We start from the raw sequence: 14,934 nt of genomic DNA, 5'->3' as shown, positions 1-14,934 counted from the left end.
TTTGCAGTGTAAGCAGTTGTTGTCAGTCTTTCTACTGAAGGGACATTTGTGATTGGTCAAAACTTAATGTGACTCCACAGATATCTGCTGTCATTTTTTCTCTCAGATTACTTATGTAGTTTATTAAAGGTTATAAGATCCATCCATTTTCTACTGCTTTATCCTCCACATGAGGGTCGCAGGGGTGCTGGGCCAATCTCAGCTGACACAGGGCGATAGGCGGGGTCAGTCCATCACAGCCACACAGAGACATTACGGCCAGTTCAGAGTGTCCAATTCACCTAATCCCCAAATCTGAATCAGTTTTAAACTGTGGGAGAAAACCCACGCACACACACGGGGAGGGTTATAAAGCCCTGTGTGTGTGTGTGTGTGTGTGTGTGTGTGTGATGAGGCCGTATGTAAAATGCTGCGTTTCTTGCAAAGCATGGATGGAACAGTTGATGAACTTAAATTGAATTTGAGTGTTCTTTTGTTTTTTTTGAGGTGGTGATTTTCTTCACTTGATGTTTCTAATATAACAGCGTGTGCCCGTAAGGACTCAACTCTATAAATAACAAACTGGGAAATAACACATTTAATGTGTGTGAGTGAGAGTAAGCTAACTTAACTGAAAGTGACTTCCTTTTTGTTCCTTTGAAAAAGTGCACTCACAGCTCACAGATGGCTGTCTGTGAGCTGTGAGTGTTATTTCCACACACAGTGAGGAGGTCAAGGAGCTCAACGCCGGCAGCATTTTAATGCCTTTGATTTTGTCACTCTTTATGCCAACGACCATGCCTTCTTCATGACAATTTAAATACTGCCACCACTTTGTTCTGTTGACTGTGCGTCTGACTGGAAGACAAAAGAGACAAATGCTTCATTTTTATTTTTTTATATCTGATTAATCCAGATTAACTGAATTAGGGCAGACAGGTATTTGAATGTGAATAGCGTTTAGATCCATACTATCAAGGGACACACTGTGTTTTCAGGGATATTAATGAGGTGCTTATTGTGCTCTACTTCTGCATGTTGTTGGTGCAGAAAGATAAGAGACAACACCCACCGTGTTGAAGCGGAACATTCATTGCTCCTTTTCCTCTTTCTTTGTGTGTGTGTTTGTGTATGTGTGTGTTCGTTCTCAGCCCTCTTTGCCCCACGGATGTTTGCCACTCGACCGGGCCAGAAGAGCCCCACGGCAGTGCACGACGACAGCGCCACAGACAAGGACAAGGATGAAGGCATCAACTACACCACAGTGGACTGGAGAGAGTTCCTGTGCAACACCTGGCACTTGGAACCCACTCTCAGGTCAGCTGTGCTCTCACAGGTCCACAGCAAACTGCTGAGCTGAGTGTGATTCACAGACCAAACCTGTCACTGACCTTGTACCACAGTACAGTGGCCATGTTTTTCAGCTCCTGAAACACAGGCCACTAATAACAAATGTATGGAGTCGGTCTAAAGTAGTAGTTAACCACCAGGGGGCGAGTGTGCTCTTTGGGAAAAGAATGAGCCTATTCTCATTTGATTTATAACGTCAGTAAAGATTTTCCTGAGGAGTTAATGGTCTCAGTTACTAGTTCCAGCTCTGCTTCAGCAGAGGAGAGAGTTTCTTAGTGAGGAACTTTTTCAGTTGAGTTAAATGCATTTAAAACGTAGCGAGCAGAAGCATCATGGCTGTCGCTGCCCGAGTCGCCGCGCCATGTCTCTGCCCGAGGTGCAGCTCCGAAACCACCACAACGAGCTTCACCTCCAGACCTTTTGACTTCTTCTCATGCTGTGATGCTGTGTTTTCATCATAGCACGGTTCGGTTAGGTACAGTTTGGAATGGTAAAGCCCTCGGTCAGGCTTGCGTTTTGACTGCAAACAGTACCTTTACTTGTTAGGCAGGTGTGGGCTGTGCCTGATGATTGTGTAGCGCGACGTCGTACCAGTGCGACGACAACAAACAATGGAAGACATCCAGCAGCTCTTTTTTTTTCCCTGCTAGGTTTGACTGAATTTATTCAGATTATTTGTGTCCATGTAAACAGCTATTGACACGATTCCTCTGTCTCCAGACTCATCTCCTGGACCGGGCGTAAGATTGACCCAGTGGGTGTGGACTACATCCTGCAGAAGCTTGGCTTCCACCATGCCAGGACTACAATTCCCAAGTGGCTGCAGAGAGGAGTCATGGACCCGCTGGACAAGGTGCTGTCCGTGCTCATCAAGAAGCTGGGCACGGCCCTGCAGGACGAGAAGGAGAGGAGGGGCCGCGACAAAGAGGAGCACTGAGGAAACGCTCCGTATAACCACTGAACTCAAAGCTGTGCACACTGTACATTCACACTGTACATTCACACTGTACATTCACACTGTACATTCACTGGAATACAACACACCAACAAAAACAAGCCCATTTGAACTGCTCCACCCTGTGAATTTCAGTAGACTTGTTTACTGTGGTGCATGCCACCAGTGACTCCAGCTGAAGCACTTTGCACCCGTCATTTTTCTGTATATTTTGAACAAAGTAGCAAATGTTAGTATTGTTTGACGGCTTTAATGGTTACAAAAACACCTGCCTCTTTTACCTGTTGTACATGACCTTACTGAAATCGCTTGAAAGTTTATTTAAAGGCTTACCAATATTTCATGAGAAATGATTTCTTAAACCATTGCCTTTTCTTTGTTTCCCATGGAACACATGGTAGATTATGCTTGATGTACTTTTACAGTGTGTGGGTTTTTTTAGGAGAATCTCTTGGCATGAATGAAATTTAATCATCATAATTATGTTTTCTTCAGTGAGACTAAAAGCTCTTTAAATCTAATCATGTTTCTACAGAAGCCTGGAACAGACAAACTACTGACTGTAGACGGGGATTTTTGTGTTTTCACTTTTACTGAACGCCACACACTTTGGTGAGATGAGGGTTAATCATGTGACGAGCTGCCACCAAATCTCCCACACACACTGGCCCTTTAACACCTGGAGAACAGTGTGTTGACAGGATTTTTTTTAAATTTTATTTAATTACATTTTTTGAGGTGAACAAATAAATACAGGGAGGTTTGAGATCATGACGTTGACATGAACTTGTAATCGCTTGGTGCGTCAAGCTTATTTTTGTCTTTTTTTAATCCATACAGTAGAACCAATGTATATAATTGAATTTCTTAAATGTGTTGATTTCCTAACTTAATAAAAAAAAACAATAATTGTCATTTATTTTCAATGGACCTCTGGTGTTTTATTGTGTTCTGCCTGGAAGAGCGAGTACTTACTGCAACATTTCTGTTGAAGGTGTCTCCAGGGACGGACGTGCTGGCTTTGGCTTGGACACAAAACGTCTCAGCAGAGGAATCAGGTTAGTAACACGCTGGCTGCACTATTTTCATAATTAATGAATCAACTTTCTGATTTTTCAGCTTCTTCAGTGTGAGTATTTTCTGCTTTCTTTGCTCCATGTTGTCCTCTGAGACCCAGCAATGCGTTTTTGTCCTATGTGATGGACAGAGGTTGCTGTGGAGAGGACGCCCTGGATGACCCAGTGATCTGTGAGTTGTTGGGGTTTGTTGCCCAGTGAAACCGGACATCTGTCTCTCCAAGTTTTTCATCGATAGTTTGAGGTGGTTTCGGTAAAAAAACATGTTTTTCCAGTTTCGTCTGTGGCGGACATGAGGGCGGGTTTTGATCTGACTCGCGTGTTTGTATTTAAACGTTAACGGCTGCAGTTTTTACTCTGTAACGCAGGAACACACGTTTGTGTAATTTGAGTTGGTGGAAGTGTTTCATCAGAAGGCGGTGATTGTGGTCCTTATCTAAAATTCATTTGGCCTTTTACTCATCATTTTCCAATTCCAAAGAAAAGTATTAGTGTGTGTGTGTGTGTTTGCTCGGTGTTTATAATTGAAAATGAAATTTGAACGAATTAAGATTGTTTTTTGGAGAATATTCCATATTGTCTGAATCAGAGAGCAACACCATTTCTTTCTTCAGGCAGTCATTTGTTTTTGCTCTTTTGTTAATCAGCGTGTGTGTGTGTGTGTGTGTGTGTGTGTAAAGCGGCACAGTCTCTTCTGGTGCTTGTTTGAAACGTTTGCCCCTCGGTCCATAATAAATGTGCTGTGCTCACCACAGGGTTCTGTAACTACAGAATAAATACAGTACTCTGACTGTACGACAGCAGCACTGTGATACCCAGCAGCCTCCACCTCACCACGAGCCCTGTTCCACTTCTGCTTCCATGCCACGGGTTTGCATTTTTGATGTGGCGTTGGCGTGTGTGGAGAGGACGAGAGCAGCGGGTTCCTCCTCTGTGATGTCTGCTGTGAGATTACAGCGGTGTCACCTGAGGAAACGCAGAGAGCTCAGTGTGAGAGCGCACTCGGCTCTTCGCTCTCGCTCGCCTGGGCCGGACATTATTTTTTGATTGTTTTTTGTTCTGCTTCCTTTGAAGCTATTCCTGTTTTACATTTCTCAACTCTGTTTTTCTAATTAGTGTCACTCGTCGTGGAGTAAAAACACACACGGAAACCGAGTGAGTGACCAGTAGATGGAGTCCAAAGCCAGGTGTCCCACTGACTCAGCTCCTCCTTAATGATACACCAGCTCCTGACTCTATACTGTCCTGCTCCTGCATTATAGAACAGAAACAGGAGTGGAAACACAGTGACTCCATGACGTGAGTCATGTTGAATTTGGTAAATGACCTGTCGTCGTCGCCCGGTGTCAAACTGAGCTGAAGTGACAGCGTGCATGTGCCTGTGACCGTCAACAATAAGAGTAAAGACGAGGATGCTGAACGTGCTGTGAGCTTTTTAAAGTGGCTTCATGTACGTTTTCATCATCTCTCTGAGCAGCTTCTTCAGGGGCAGGGCCGCTCCAAGCTTTTATGATTTGGGCTCCCCTCCCACCACCAGGTCTAGCTAATACTTGACTATTTTTGACAGTAGAGGGCAGTAAAATCACCAAAGTGGCCTAGTTTTAATTTGTGAAGCACTTAAATTAATCTAATAAACCAGTTAAATGACTTTGAAAGACCTTTCATTGAACTGAAGTCTACGGGAAAAAGACGGAATTAGATTTGTGTCATTTTAAGAAAAAAAATATCCGACAAAATAAATGTGTCTAGTTAACATTTGTGTCAGAATCACAAACAGTAAACCAAGTGAGGGAGCGCGAGAACACAAAACTACATTTCCAATCATTGCAAGCAAGAAGTGTGTTTTTTCTTAAATTTGTCACGTGTCACGTGAGTGGCCAGTGTGATTGACAGCTGGTGTTGAGCCTAGTTACATGTGACATTGTTACTAAAGCAGAGAGGGAGGTGTCACATTCTGACAAACCCAACACTGACGTCTATTAAACATTAAAGGACAAACCTGGGACTCTCACCCTCACTCTCGCCGATAATGGCTGCCAGCAGGGACAGGAGTGAAGTCACGTAGTTCGTCTTTATAAAGTAAACATCTATATGAGGGAAAAAGGCAACAGAACAAAGGCGTTTACTTTTCTCAAGTGATGTTTTTAATGTTCTGTATGCATGAGAGCATTGTATTAAAAAAAGAAGAAGAAAAAACACTGCGTCCAGAACTCACCCACGCAAGAATCACTGATTATGTTTCTCCAAAAACTATAAACTAACAGAAGCCTAATGATTTCAGCTTTTTAATTTCCTTCCAGAAAATGACTTTCTTTTTTTTTTCATTTTTCACACCAGCCTGTTATGAATGTCGTCATTAGCCTAATGATGGATGGAAGAGTAAAACATATAGTTGTGTGAGTGTTGGACAGATAAAGAGCACTGACTAAACTGCCCTAATAGAAACGAGCAGACTGAGATTTTTCAGCTACTTCTTGATTGAGTTTCTAATTGCTTGTTCCACTTCATCAGCTTTACCTCGATTTGATAATTCAGTGTAACAATTATGGCTGAGAGGAGAAGCCGGTCTTCAGGATTATAGTCTGACTGCGGCGCTCGGTTAGCGATCCTCTGCTTAAGCCGTGAAACGTTGCCAGGCAGAATAGATCAGAGTGGACTCTCACGCGGCGATGACCTCCCTCAACGCTCTGTTGTCTAAACCTCGTCTCTGTGAACATCTGCAGCTCACTGATGCACTGATGCCAAACCAGAGACATCCGTCTCCTTGTTGGACAAAATAATAGCCAGCAGATTAAAGGCTGTCACGTCGTTGTAGAAAATGTCTGTCTGGCAAATTGTCAAAGTCATCAATCTCTATAATTGTCACAATAAATATCAGATAATTAAAGATTGATTTTGGCTCCGGGTGAAAGTTGAAGGACGGACATTTCACATGACGTGAGGCAGTGGTTGTTAATGAAAGTGTCTTTGCTTATCAATTATCATTATTCAGGGCGATGGTGGCTCAGTGGTAGAGCAAGTCGTCTTTCAAGTGGAAGGTTGTGGGTTTGATTCCCGGCTCCTGGTCCTTGGGCAAAACACTTAACCCCACACTGGTGTGAATGAGTGAATGACAAACTTGATGTGCGAGGATTTTAGAAAATGGTAAACAAAAAAAGAACCCACAGCGTGTCCAACATGGAAGCAGATGTTCGTCAACAGGAGGCGTCATGTGTACCTAATAAAGTGGCTGCTTAGTGCATATTGTTATTGAATTATTGACCAAGGGCTGTAGAGGAAGTCTTTTTTTTGTTCTCTCGATTATGTGACCCTCTACTAATCTTATGTTTTAAATGTTTCACTCATCACCTTTTTTTTTTTCCATGCTGTGCAACGACTGAGGAGAAAGAGAGAGAATTATCACACAACTCATGCATTTCAGATTCTTCTTCTTCTTGGACGACTTTGCTGAATATTCTGAAGTGTTTGTGACTTTGTGTTCATTCATAATCTTCAGTATCTGCATTTCTGAGGTCAGACACTGATGTTGGACGAGAAGGCCTCACTCACCATCTGTTCCAGTTCATCCCAAAGCTGCTCCATGGGGTTGAGGTGAGGACAAAAACTCAAAGTCAAACCATGTCTTAATAGTCCTTGCTTTGTGCACTGGGAGACAATCATGTTGGAATAGAAAAGTCCAAAAATGTCTTGGTATGCTGAAGCGTTAAGATTTTCCTTCACTGGAAAATAAGGAGCCGAGCCCAAAGCCTGACTGACACCTGAGTTCAATATTTAACAGGTGTGTCCACATATTTTTGTCTATGTCTGACTTGTTCCTGGTGACCTGTCAGATGTAAATCCAATATTCTGCCTCCCTTTAATAACGACTCCCTGCTGCGTCCAACACAGACCTTGAGAGACACAACAGCAAATGAATGCTAATGTTGCTGCGGCGTCTGCCAGACGTGCTCCCTCCACAACATCAGCTGCATGAGGCGATAATGAAGCAGATAATAAATGTGTTGTTGTCTCAAGTGACCGAGCAGAGACATCGCTTAATGTTCATATATATGGACAAGGGCTCTTCCTTTAATTACTGTTTTCATTCCTTGTCATTTCTCAGCAGCAGCAGCAGCAGCAGCAGCAGCAGTGATGTCGCTGTAAATGCAGAGGATTCCCTGAGGGCTAAGTGAAGATCAAATCAAAGGAAAATAATAATAATAATAAGAATAATACTAATGATAAAGATAATAATATTGGATTCATCAAAGTGCCAAAAACATGACTTGACACGAATGCCAATGTCACTCTGTGTCAGCTGAATCTATGAATAAGTAATAAACACAACATGTCAGAGGTGGATTAGTGTTTGAAAACCTTGATTCACCTCAGTGACAGAAACTGACCAAACAAAGCAGCAGCAGACCTGCAGCTCTGTGTCCTTGTGAGCTAGAAACGCTGATTTTCTCTATGGACTTTGGTGCGGGAGAGTGAGCACTGTACAGTCCAGCTTCCACTTTAGTCAGACATGCAGCTGTAATCCATCTGTTTGTGTTCGTCTGACTTTGACTTTTCAGACTGATGTTTACATGGATTTTAAAAGTCTGATTTTAGTCACTTTGATACATGTTTTTGCTAATGTAATGTAAATGTACTGAATAGCACTCCACTGATGAGTGATTGAAGCACCTGACAATGACACCCAGCTCATGGGGTTAACTCCCCTGTGTCTGCCCCACATTAGAGGAGCTTCAGATTTGACCTGATTTTAAAAACGTGGGCGAACACATGGACACAGAACCATCACATGGACACAGAACCATCACATGGACACAGAACCATCACATGGACACAGAACCATCACATGGACACAGAACACACCCGACTGCTCTCACATGTGGAACCTTCATCTCTCAAGCTGCTGGAGATGAAGTGAGTCGCTTCATCTAAACACACAGTGGACATTATGGGACCACACACACACACACACATTAACACTCACAGGTTAGCACGGCTGCAAATGTCACATAGCGACTACTGCACTATACTCTTTGTAATGAAGAGAGTAAGGTGAATGAAGGTAAATGAATTCCTGCAGAAACATTTCTTCAGGCTCACTGTGAACTTATATCTGCTGTTTATTCAGTGATCACCACCATCACCATTATTCAGATGTGTCATGTGAGGACTATTTGCATTAAAGGCCACATTTAAAAGAAACCTCACACAGACATGAGTGCACCTACTCCATCACTATACGTTACAGTATACAGAGACAACCAATCATTCCCTCTCACCTATGGGTGATTTAAGATCATGTGCAATTAACCTCTGCGTCTTTCCACACAGAACCTACCAGCAACCCTAATATACATGGAGGAAGTAATAAATATGAAAGAAATCTGCCAATGAGGTAAGCAAAGTCTGCTCTTACACTGAAAACTAGTCACTTTCAGGGTTTAGGGGTTGAACAGAGACCACGAGTTCCTCTTCATCAGGTCGCTGTCCATGGTGCTGGTTTCCTGTCGTCTATCTGTCAGGACAGGTGTTCTGTGCTTCTCTCACCAATCCACTCTCAATGTTTGCACTCTCAATAATCTTGGATGGATTATGAGCAAAGGGCCCATGGCCGTCATGTCAATAATCTCACAGATTAAGGTCCATATTAGAAATAATTATCACACAAAACCTTCAGTATCTGGCAGTTATTTACAATTTACTTCATGTTAAATAGTGTATTTACAATTTTAAAATGAAGAAAAACAAAAGCTTTGTTCTGTTTTTGCTGTATTTGTACATGAACACCAGATTGTGCGTGTTAAATTAGAAATATGAGCAGTATAAAGAATATTTAAAATAACAATGTCCAAAAACAAACCTCGCTCGTCTCTGGACAAATTACTGTAAAAACCACACGACGGCTTTGACTTCTCAGCTCTCAGAAAACGCTGGAATTTTTCCAATGGCACAAATCCTCGAGTAATTACGGTAAAAACGTGTCACCTGTGATACAAAATATGAAATATTCAAAGAATAATTAACAAAAAATTATTTAACGCAACACAACAGCATTTTGTAACACTTACTAACCATTAACTAGCTGCGTGCTAGTAGCGTATTTGCCCTTTATATTATTATTTGTATTTGATATCATTATAAAATAATACTAAATATTTCAAATTACATTTAGAAACAGTTATAAAGAAAACAAGCGACTAACTTAGTAACTGGGACAGTGTGAGTGAATGACCTTTGCTTTGACCTTTGCTTTGGACTTGGATTTTTTAGTTGACTTTTAATTGGAGATTTAAAGGTCGTCAGTAATATATGTGGTTGTTTTGTGTAAAATTGGAGCTGAGGTCTTATTAGCACGGTAATGACTGTTTCCTCTTCACCTCGTCCTGCGGAGCTCATGCTGACTGAAATACCCTTAAATATGCCCTTAAACATGCCCTTAAATGCCTGACCTGTCTGCTTTATTGTCTTTTTATGTCTTCACTTCACCAATTCCTTTATTAGCCTTCAACTCCTGCTCTGTAAGTGCAACCTTGTCATCTGAATGTTTTGGATTCATTCATTCATGTATGTATGGGTTTGTTTCCTATGAACTTTACTGATAAGAAAAAGAAGAACATCTCGAGGTTTGGAAACAAGGAGACCAGGTTCCAGCTTGCACACGTTCAGCTCTCTCTCATTTCTTGTGAACCTTGTGGCTCAGGTTTGATTGAACTTTTTTTTTCCGCCTCACTCGCTCTGCAGCAGCTCACTCACACAATCAAGCGATGATATAATGGAGTTCAGCACCGAGTCTGAGTCTCTGCCTCTGAGTCTGGTAAAGGTAATCATCCATCAGTGATAGATCTGCTTCATTTTAAAGTGCTTATCTTTTATTATACTTAAAAAAACAACAACATTCTCCCGTTTTACTTGAACAGCAAGACTTTGGATCCATTATTTTTAAGTCCAAACTTTGATTTGAGGTTAAAACAATCATCCAGACAAAAACATGAGCGCAACAGAGAAGTCGTTCATTACATTAAATCCACTGAAAAGTCCTTTTGGGACGTAATCAAAGTTCCTGCTCAAGGTTGTGACAGCTTATAATAAGTAATAAGAGGTGTGTGTGTGTGTGTGTGTAAGTGAACAGTTGAAAGGAGGAAAAGTAAAGTCAGGGCGGAGATGGAGGATCAGACGAGACAAGGATCCCAGGGCAGATCCAAATTGAGAGCAACATGAGTTCATGATTGCATTTCAGCTCAGCGGCAAGCCACTCAATCCATCTGTGCCGACAAATGGCATCAATAATGCAACTGAGGGGGAAAAATGGGCGGACCATTTCTTTTGTTAGCGTGGGATAAAAACCTCCGTCAGCCACCTGATGTTAGAGATGGAGAATCAACGTACTGTTCTTTTTTAAATCTCTTTGATTTTTACAGTGTCCACATATGCAGTCTGTCACAGAGCATACACGGGCGTATACACTGCAAAAAATGATTTTAAAGAAAGTAAAATAAGCCTTCTTTTTGCCTAAAAATCTATCTTGGCAAACAAATAATCAATAACGCTGTCTTTGTAATAAGATATTACAGCTTTATTAATGAACAGTAACAAGCTCAAATAACAACATTATTAACGTTATTGTTCAAATATGAGAAGTTCTAAAATATACGGTCAATTCTTAGGCGGCTTAGTCGAGTAAACATTTGTAGTACATTTCTTTTATTTGTGTGTGAGGGTAAAGTTGAACACATCTCTAGGAACAGATTACAGCAGATTGTTTTCAAACAATAAAGGTTTCATTCATTTAAGGATATTCATATATATAAGCTGTATTTGCAGTGATTGAGACTGTGTGTGCTCATGTCTCATTAAAGCCAGTCTGGCTGCGTATGTCAATTCAATTAGAATTATTTGGTTGCTTCACTTATTTATTTAAAGCAGAAATAATCTTTTCTGCTTTTGTCCCAACACTGACAACTCAGTAAATACAGACTGTGTATTGTTCATGTTTGTGTCATGCACTTCCTGTTTTATTTTGTACTCACCTTTTCTCTCTGTTTTCACATCCTGACTTCCTGATGAATAGTCCTCGTCTCAAGTACAGTATATGTTACCGTTATGTGTTGTTATGGTTAAGTTTTCGATGTTAGACATTAGATTTAGAGTTTAGGTTTTTAGTTGGAGTTGAACATTTGAGTCTTCCATTTCTACTCAGACTATTGCTGTAACACACTGATCTCCTTCAGTGATGTTACATGAGCTCATTATAAAGATTGTTTACAGGTTTATGTACAGTAAAACCACGGCACACGGACTCCTTACACTAACACATGTGAGCGAGTGAAAGTGTGAGACCTTAGGCAGAACTTTTTAGGAACCCTGCTACTGTCTGCAGAGGATTACGGTGTGATGAGGCTCCAGTGTGAACAAAAGCGTTGTTGAGTAAAAGAAAGATAGACAGTGAACCAATTTACAGCTGCGCTCTTTAATGGCACACAAAGGCTGAGCAGAGGAATGGAAGGATTAAAACATTCACTTACATTAACACACACACTGACGCAGACCCTTAAATCTCACTAAATTGTTTCAAACTTAAAGAAAAATGCATTACAAGTTCTCTACTTACCTGCTCCCTCAGGAGGAACGAGTTCAAAAAGGTTGGGGAAGACAAAACCCAAGGAGGTGGCGTCAGAATTATTAAGGTCAATAAAAAGATTAGTGATTGACAGCACCATCCACAGAAAACTGGACATCAGCACTTTCAGCTGAGGACTGTTTTCAACACCGGAAACGTAATCGTCCCAGAGACGAGGGAAGATTTGCACAGAATATCAGTGAAAATCAGTCACTTTGATGCTTTGACATAAGGTTTTCAAAAGCCTCCCAGAAGTTAAAAGATGCAAGGGAAAGATTTAGAGTGATTCGCTCTCAGCTTAGAGCGGCGCCGACAGCGCTTTTAAACATGACTGATTGATGGTTGGACATACGGACGAATACTTCACACCGGAATCAAGAGAAGTGACGTCTGCAAGTTGATTTGATATTTAAAAAGTTTCCTCTGCTGAAACTAACTCACAGAAGTTTGAAACTCAGTTACTGCGTCATGTAAAATATCAAAGTAATGTGATTTAAATGTTCTTATTTTAAGACAAAGAATCATTTTTGCTTTGCTAGAATATTTCAAACTACTTTATAGAAGGAGTTGTTTTCAGGGGTTAGGTTTTTTTGATTATGCTGACTTTATGAATTTATACCTTCAGAATGTTTTATGTTTGCTGGTTTGGAACCTTTAATATGTTCATAAAATAATAATTGAAATAATCCTGTTTTTATATTCATGATGTGTGTGTTTGTCTGTTTAAGTGGATTGTGTTAGATTTAGATAAGGCTATTTTTAGTCTTAAGCTGTTGGCCAGGTACAGCTTCACAGGAAGTGTTCATTGTTTATGGTCCTATAGTGTTTTTTTATAAATAAAATAAAAATGGTTTTCAGAGTGAAGCTGACGTTGTTGTATTCCAGGTGGGATTATTGGGTCAGAATGTGTTCTTTGCACTGTTGCCAGACGGTTTTGTAAAGTCAAGGTCTCAGAGGTGCAGTGCGAGTGATTTGTGGAGCTTTTCTTGTTATGACAGACACTTAGCCACCTTTATTGATGAGGCTGTGCAGCAGTGAAGCCAGCACTGTTGTCATCTGCACTGCATTTAATAAAGGAACCACACACATACACACACACATACACACACACACACACACACAGGGTTTGAGAAACATTACTGTGCAGTGGAAATTAAAACAAGTCAGATTAAGATGAGATCATATACATTCTCCAAATGTGGCCAGAGAACTAAAGAGCTGTAGTTTGGTCTCCTCTGACCGTGAACATGCTTCCAGTGTGTTTAGTCTTTCTCCATGTTCTGCTTAGCATGCTTCAGTCTGGCTTGAATTGTCTCTTGTTCTGCAAACCCTGCAGTTCATTTCTGTGCAGAGCACGAGTGATTGTCTTCTGTGAGAGTACAACTCCTGACTTGGCTCAGTCTCAGTCATTCACTGGTGTCTTTAGACTCATCTCTCACCAGTTTTCTTTCCAGAGTCTTTGTATTGTGTGGCTCTCTCTGAATTTATTGATGCTGCTTCTCACTCCAGCTCTTGACACTTGGAAATGCTGTAATATAGTAAATCCTTGTGCTCTGTGAACATCAACAATCTAAACTGACTTCTTTTGTTTTTGATGTTTTCTCAAACCCTGACATAAAAAGCTCAGTTCAGTTCTTAAGGGGTTTAATCATTTTGACCCTGAAAGTTTTCAGTTAATTTCTAAAACTGAGATGCTGTTCTTTGCTCTGTTTTTAAGTGGGCTAATAATTTAGTCCTCAACTGTACCTGATGGTTTCTTTAAACATTAACTTTGTCTTTTCTTTTGTTTGCAGGTCTGCTTTGACGTTAAAAAAAGGGAAAAAGAACAGAAGCATTGGCTGAAATAAATGTAATAAATGTAATAAATGTAAATCTGCATACTGAATCCCACAAGGGCTTCTCTTTTTGAAGTGGCCAACGAGAGGTTAGATAGATTTAGGTGAAATAACCATCACTCCACACCAGAGTGTCTGTGATGTGAAGGATGGCTGAAGTGTCGCACCTCCTCCATTACTCCTTGATTCCTTGTATACAGTGATCACAGTGTCACAGTGTCGTCGCTAATCCTGAACCCGAGAAACGCAAAGGAAAACTCAGAGTGAAACAATCTCTCAGATACTGTGTGCACTCAGAGCTGCAGGAGGCGGGATCAGGAGGACGTGGTCGATTGTTGAGTCGTTGAGAAACTGCCCCTTTACGATCGATGAGCTCTGTATCGAGCCTCACGCTCTGAAATGCTCCACTGATATTGACACGTTTTATTCCTTTTCTTTCTTTGTTTTGCAGCTCACAGACAGTTGTCTTGCTTTCTAACACAGGTGAATAAAAGCTGAATTAAAGGCATATGAGAGTCAGATGATGACCATCGTCGTGTCACTATCGATGAAAGGTGAACTTTTTCAGTACGCAGCTCACGTCTTTATATTTTAGTAGATTTATTTACCTCTGATGTGCAGCACTGGTTCAGCTGGTGTTGTTTTTAAAGTGCCTTATAAATAAAGTTGGACTGCAAGTATAATCAAGCACAGAGTAGTCTGGGGTGGTGGAAGTTTGCCCCCCACACACACAAAAAATCCAGCTCAGGGCCACATAACGTCTTGGTCCGGCCCTGCCTGTGCAACACCCCCCCGAATAAATAAATAAATAAAACATAACTACAGTAAATGCACACGCGCTCAATTGTTTTGTAACAAACAGTGAAAATGAAGTAACATTATGATCTTCAGTGACGATGTAAATAAATATATAAAGATAAATATTTCGATGATTATTATGAGCTCAGCGTTCAATAATGAGTGTATGTGTTAATGTGCTGAGGTCTGACGCAGCAGCAGCAGGTGGAGAGACAGACTGATGAGCAGCAGCAGCAGCAGCAGAGGAGGAGACAGACTGATGAGCAGCAGCAGCAGAGGAGAGACAGACTGATGAGCAGCAGCAGCAGCAGAGGAGGAGGAGACAGC

At 41.1% G+C, this 14,934-nt stretch overlaps 1 protein-coding gene across 7 annotated transcripts in view; it reads left to right on the top strand.

Annotated features, from left to right (window-relative positions):
* kiaa1109 (KIAA1109 ortholog) overlaps nt 1-3,199 on the top strand; it is a 71,356-nt gene extending 68,157 nt beyond the window's left edge. For all 7 annotated transcript variants that reach the window (XM_044047954.1, XM_044047953.1, XM_044047951.1 and 4 more), the window contains 2 exons: nt 1,131-1,296; nt 2,050-3,199. In XM_044047954.1, the coding sequence (XP_043903889.1) occupies nt 1,131-1,296; nt 2,050-2,266 (383 nt within the window). In that variant the 3' untranslated portion in view covers nt 2,267-3,199. The remainder of the gene's footprint in view (nt 1-1,130; nt 1,297-2,049) is intronic.
* The last annotated feature ends 11,735 nt before the right edge of the window (nt 3,200-14,934 follow it).

Source organism: Solea senegalensis, linkage group LG16, assembly GCF_019176455.1.
Source record: "Solea senegalensis isolate Sse05_10M linkage group LG16, IFAPA_SoseM_1, whole genome shotgun sequence".
Lineage (NCBI taxonomy): Eukaryota > Metazoa > Chordata > Actinopteri > Pleuronectiformes > Soleidae > Solea > Solea senegalensis.
The sequence above is the reverse complement of the archived record's forward strand: the minus strand, read 5'-3'. Positions and strand labels throughout refer to the sequence as shown.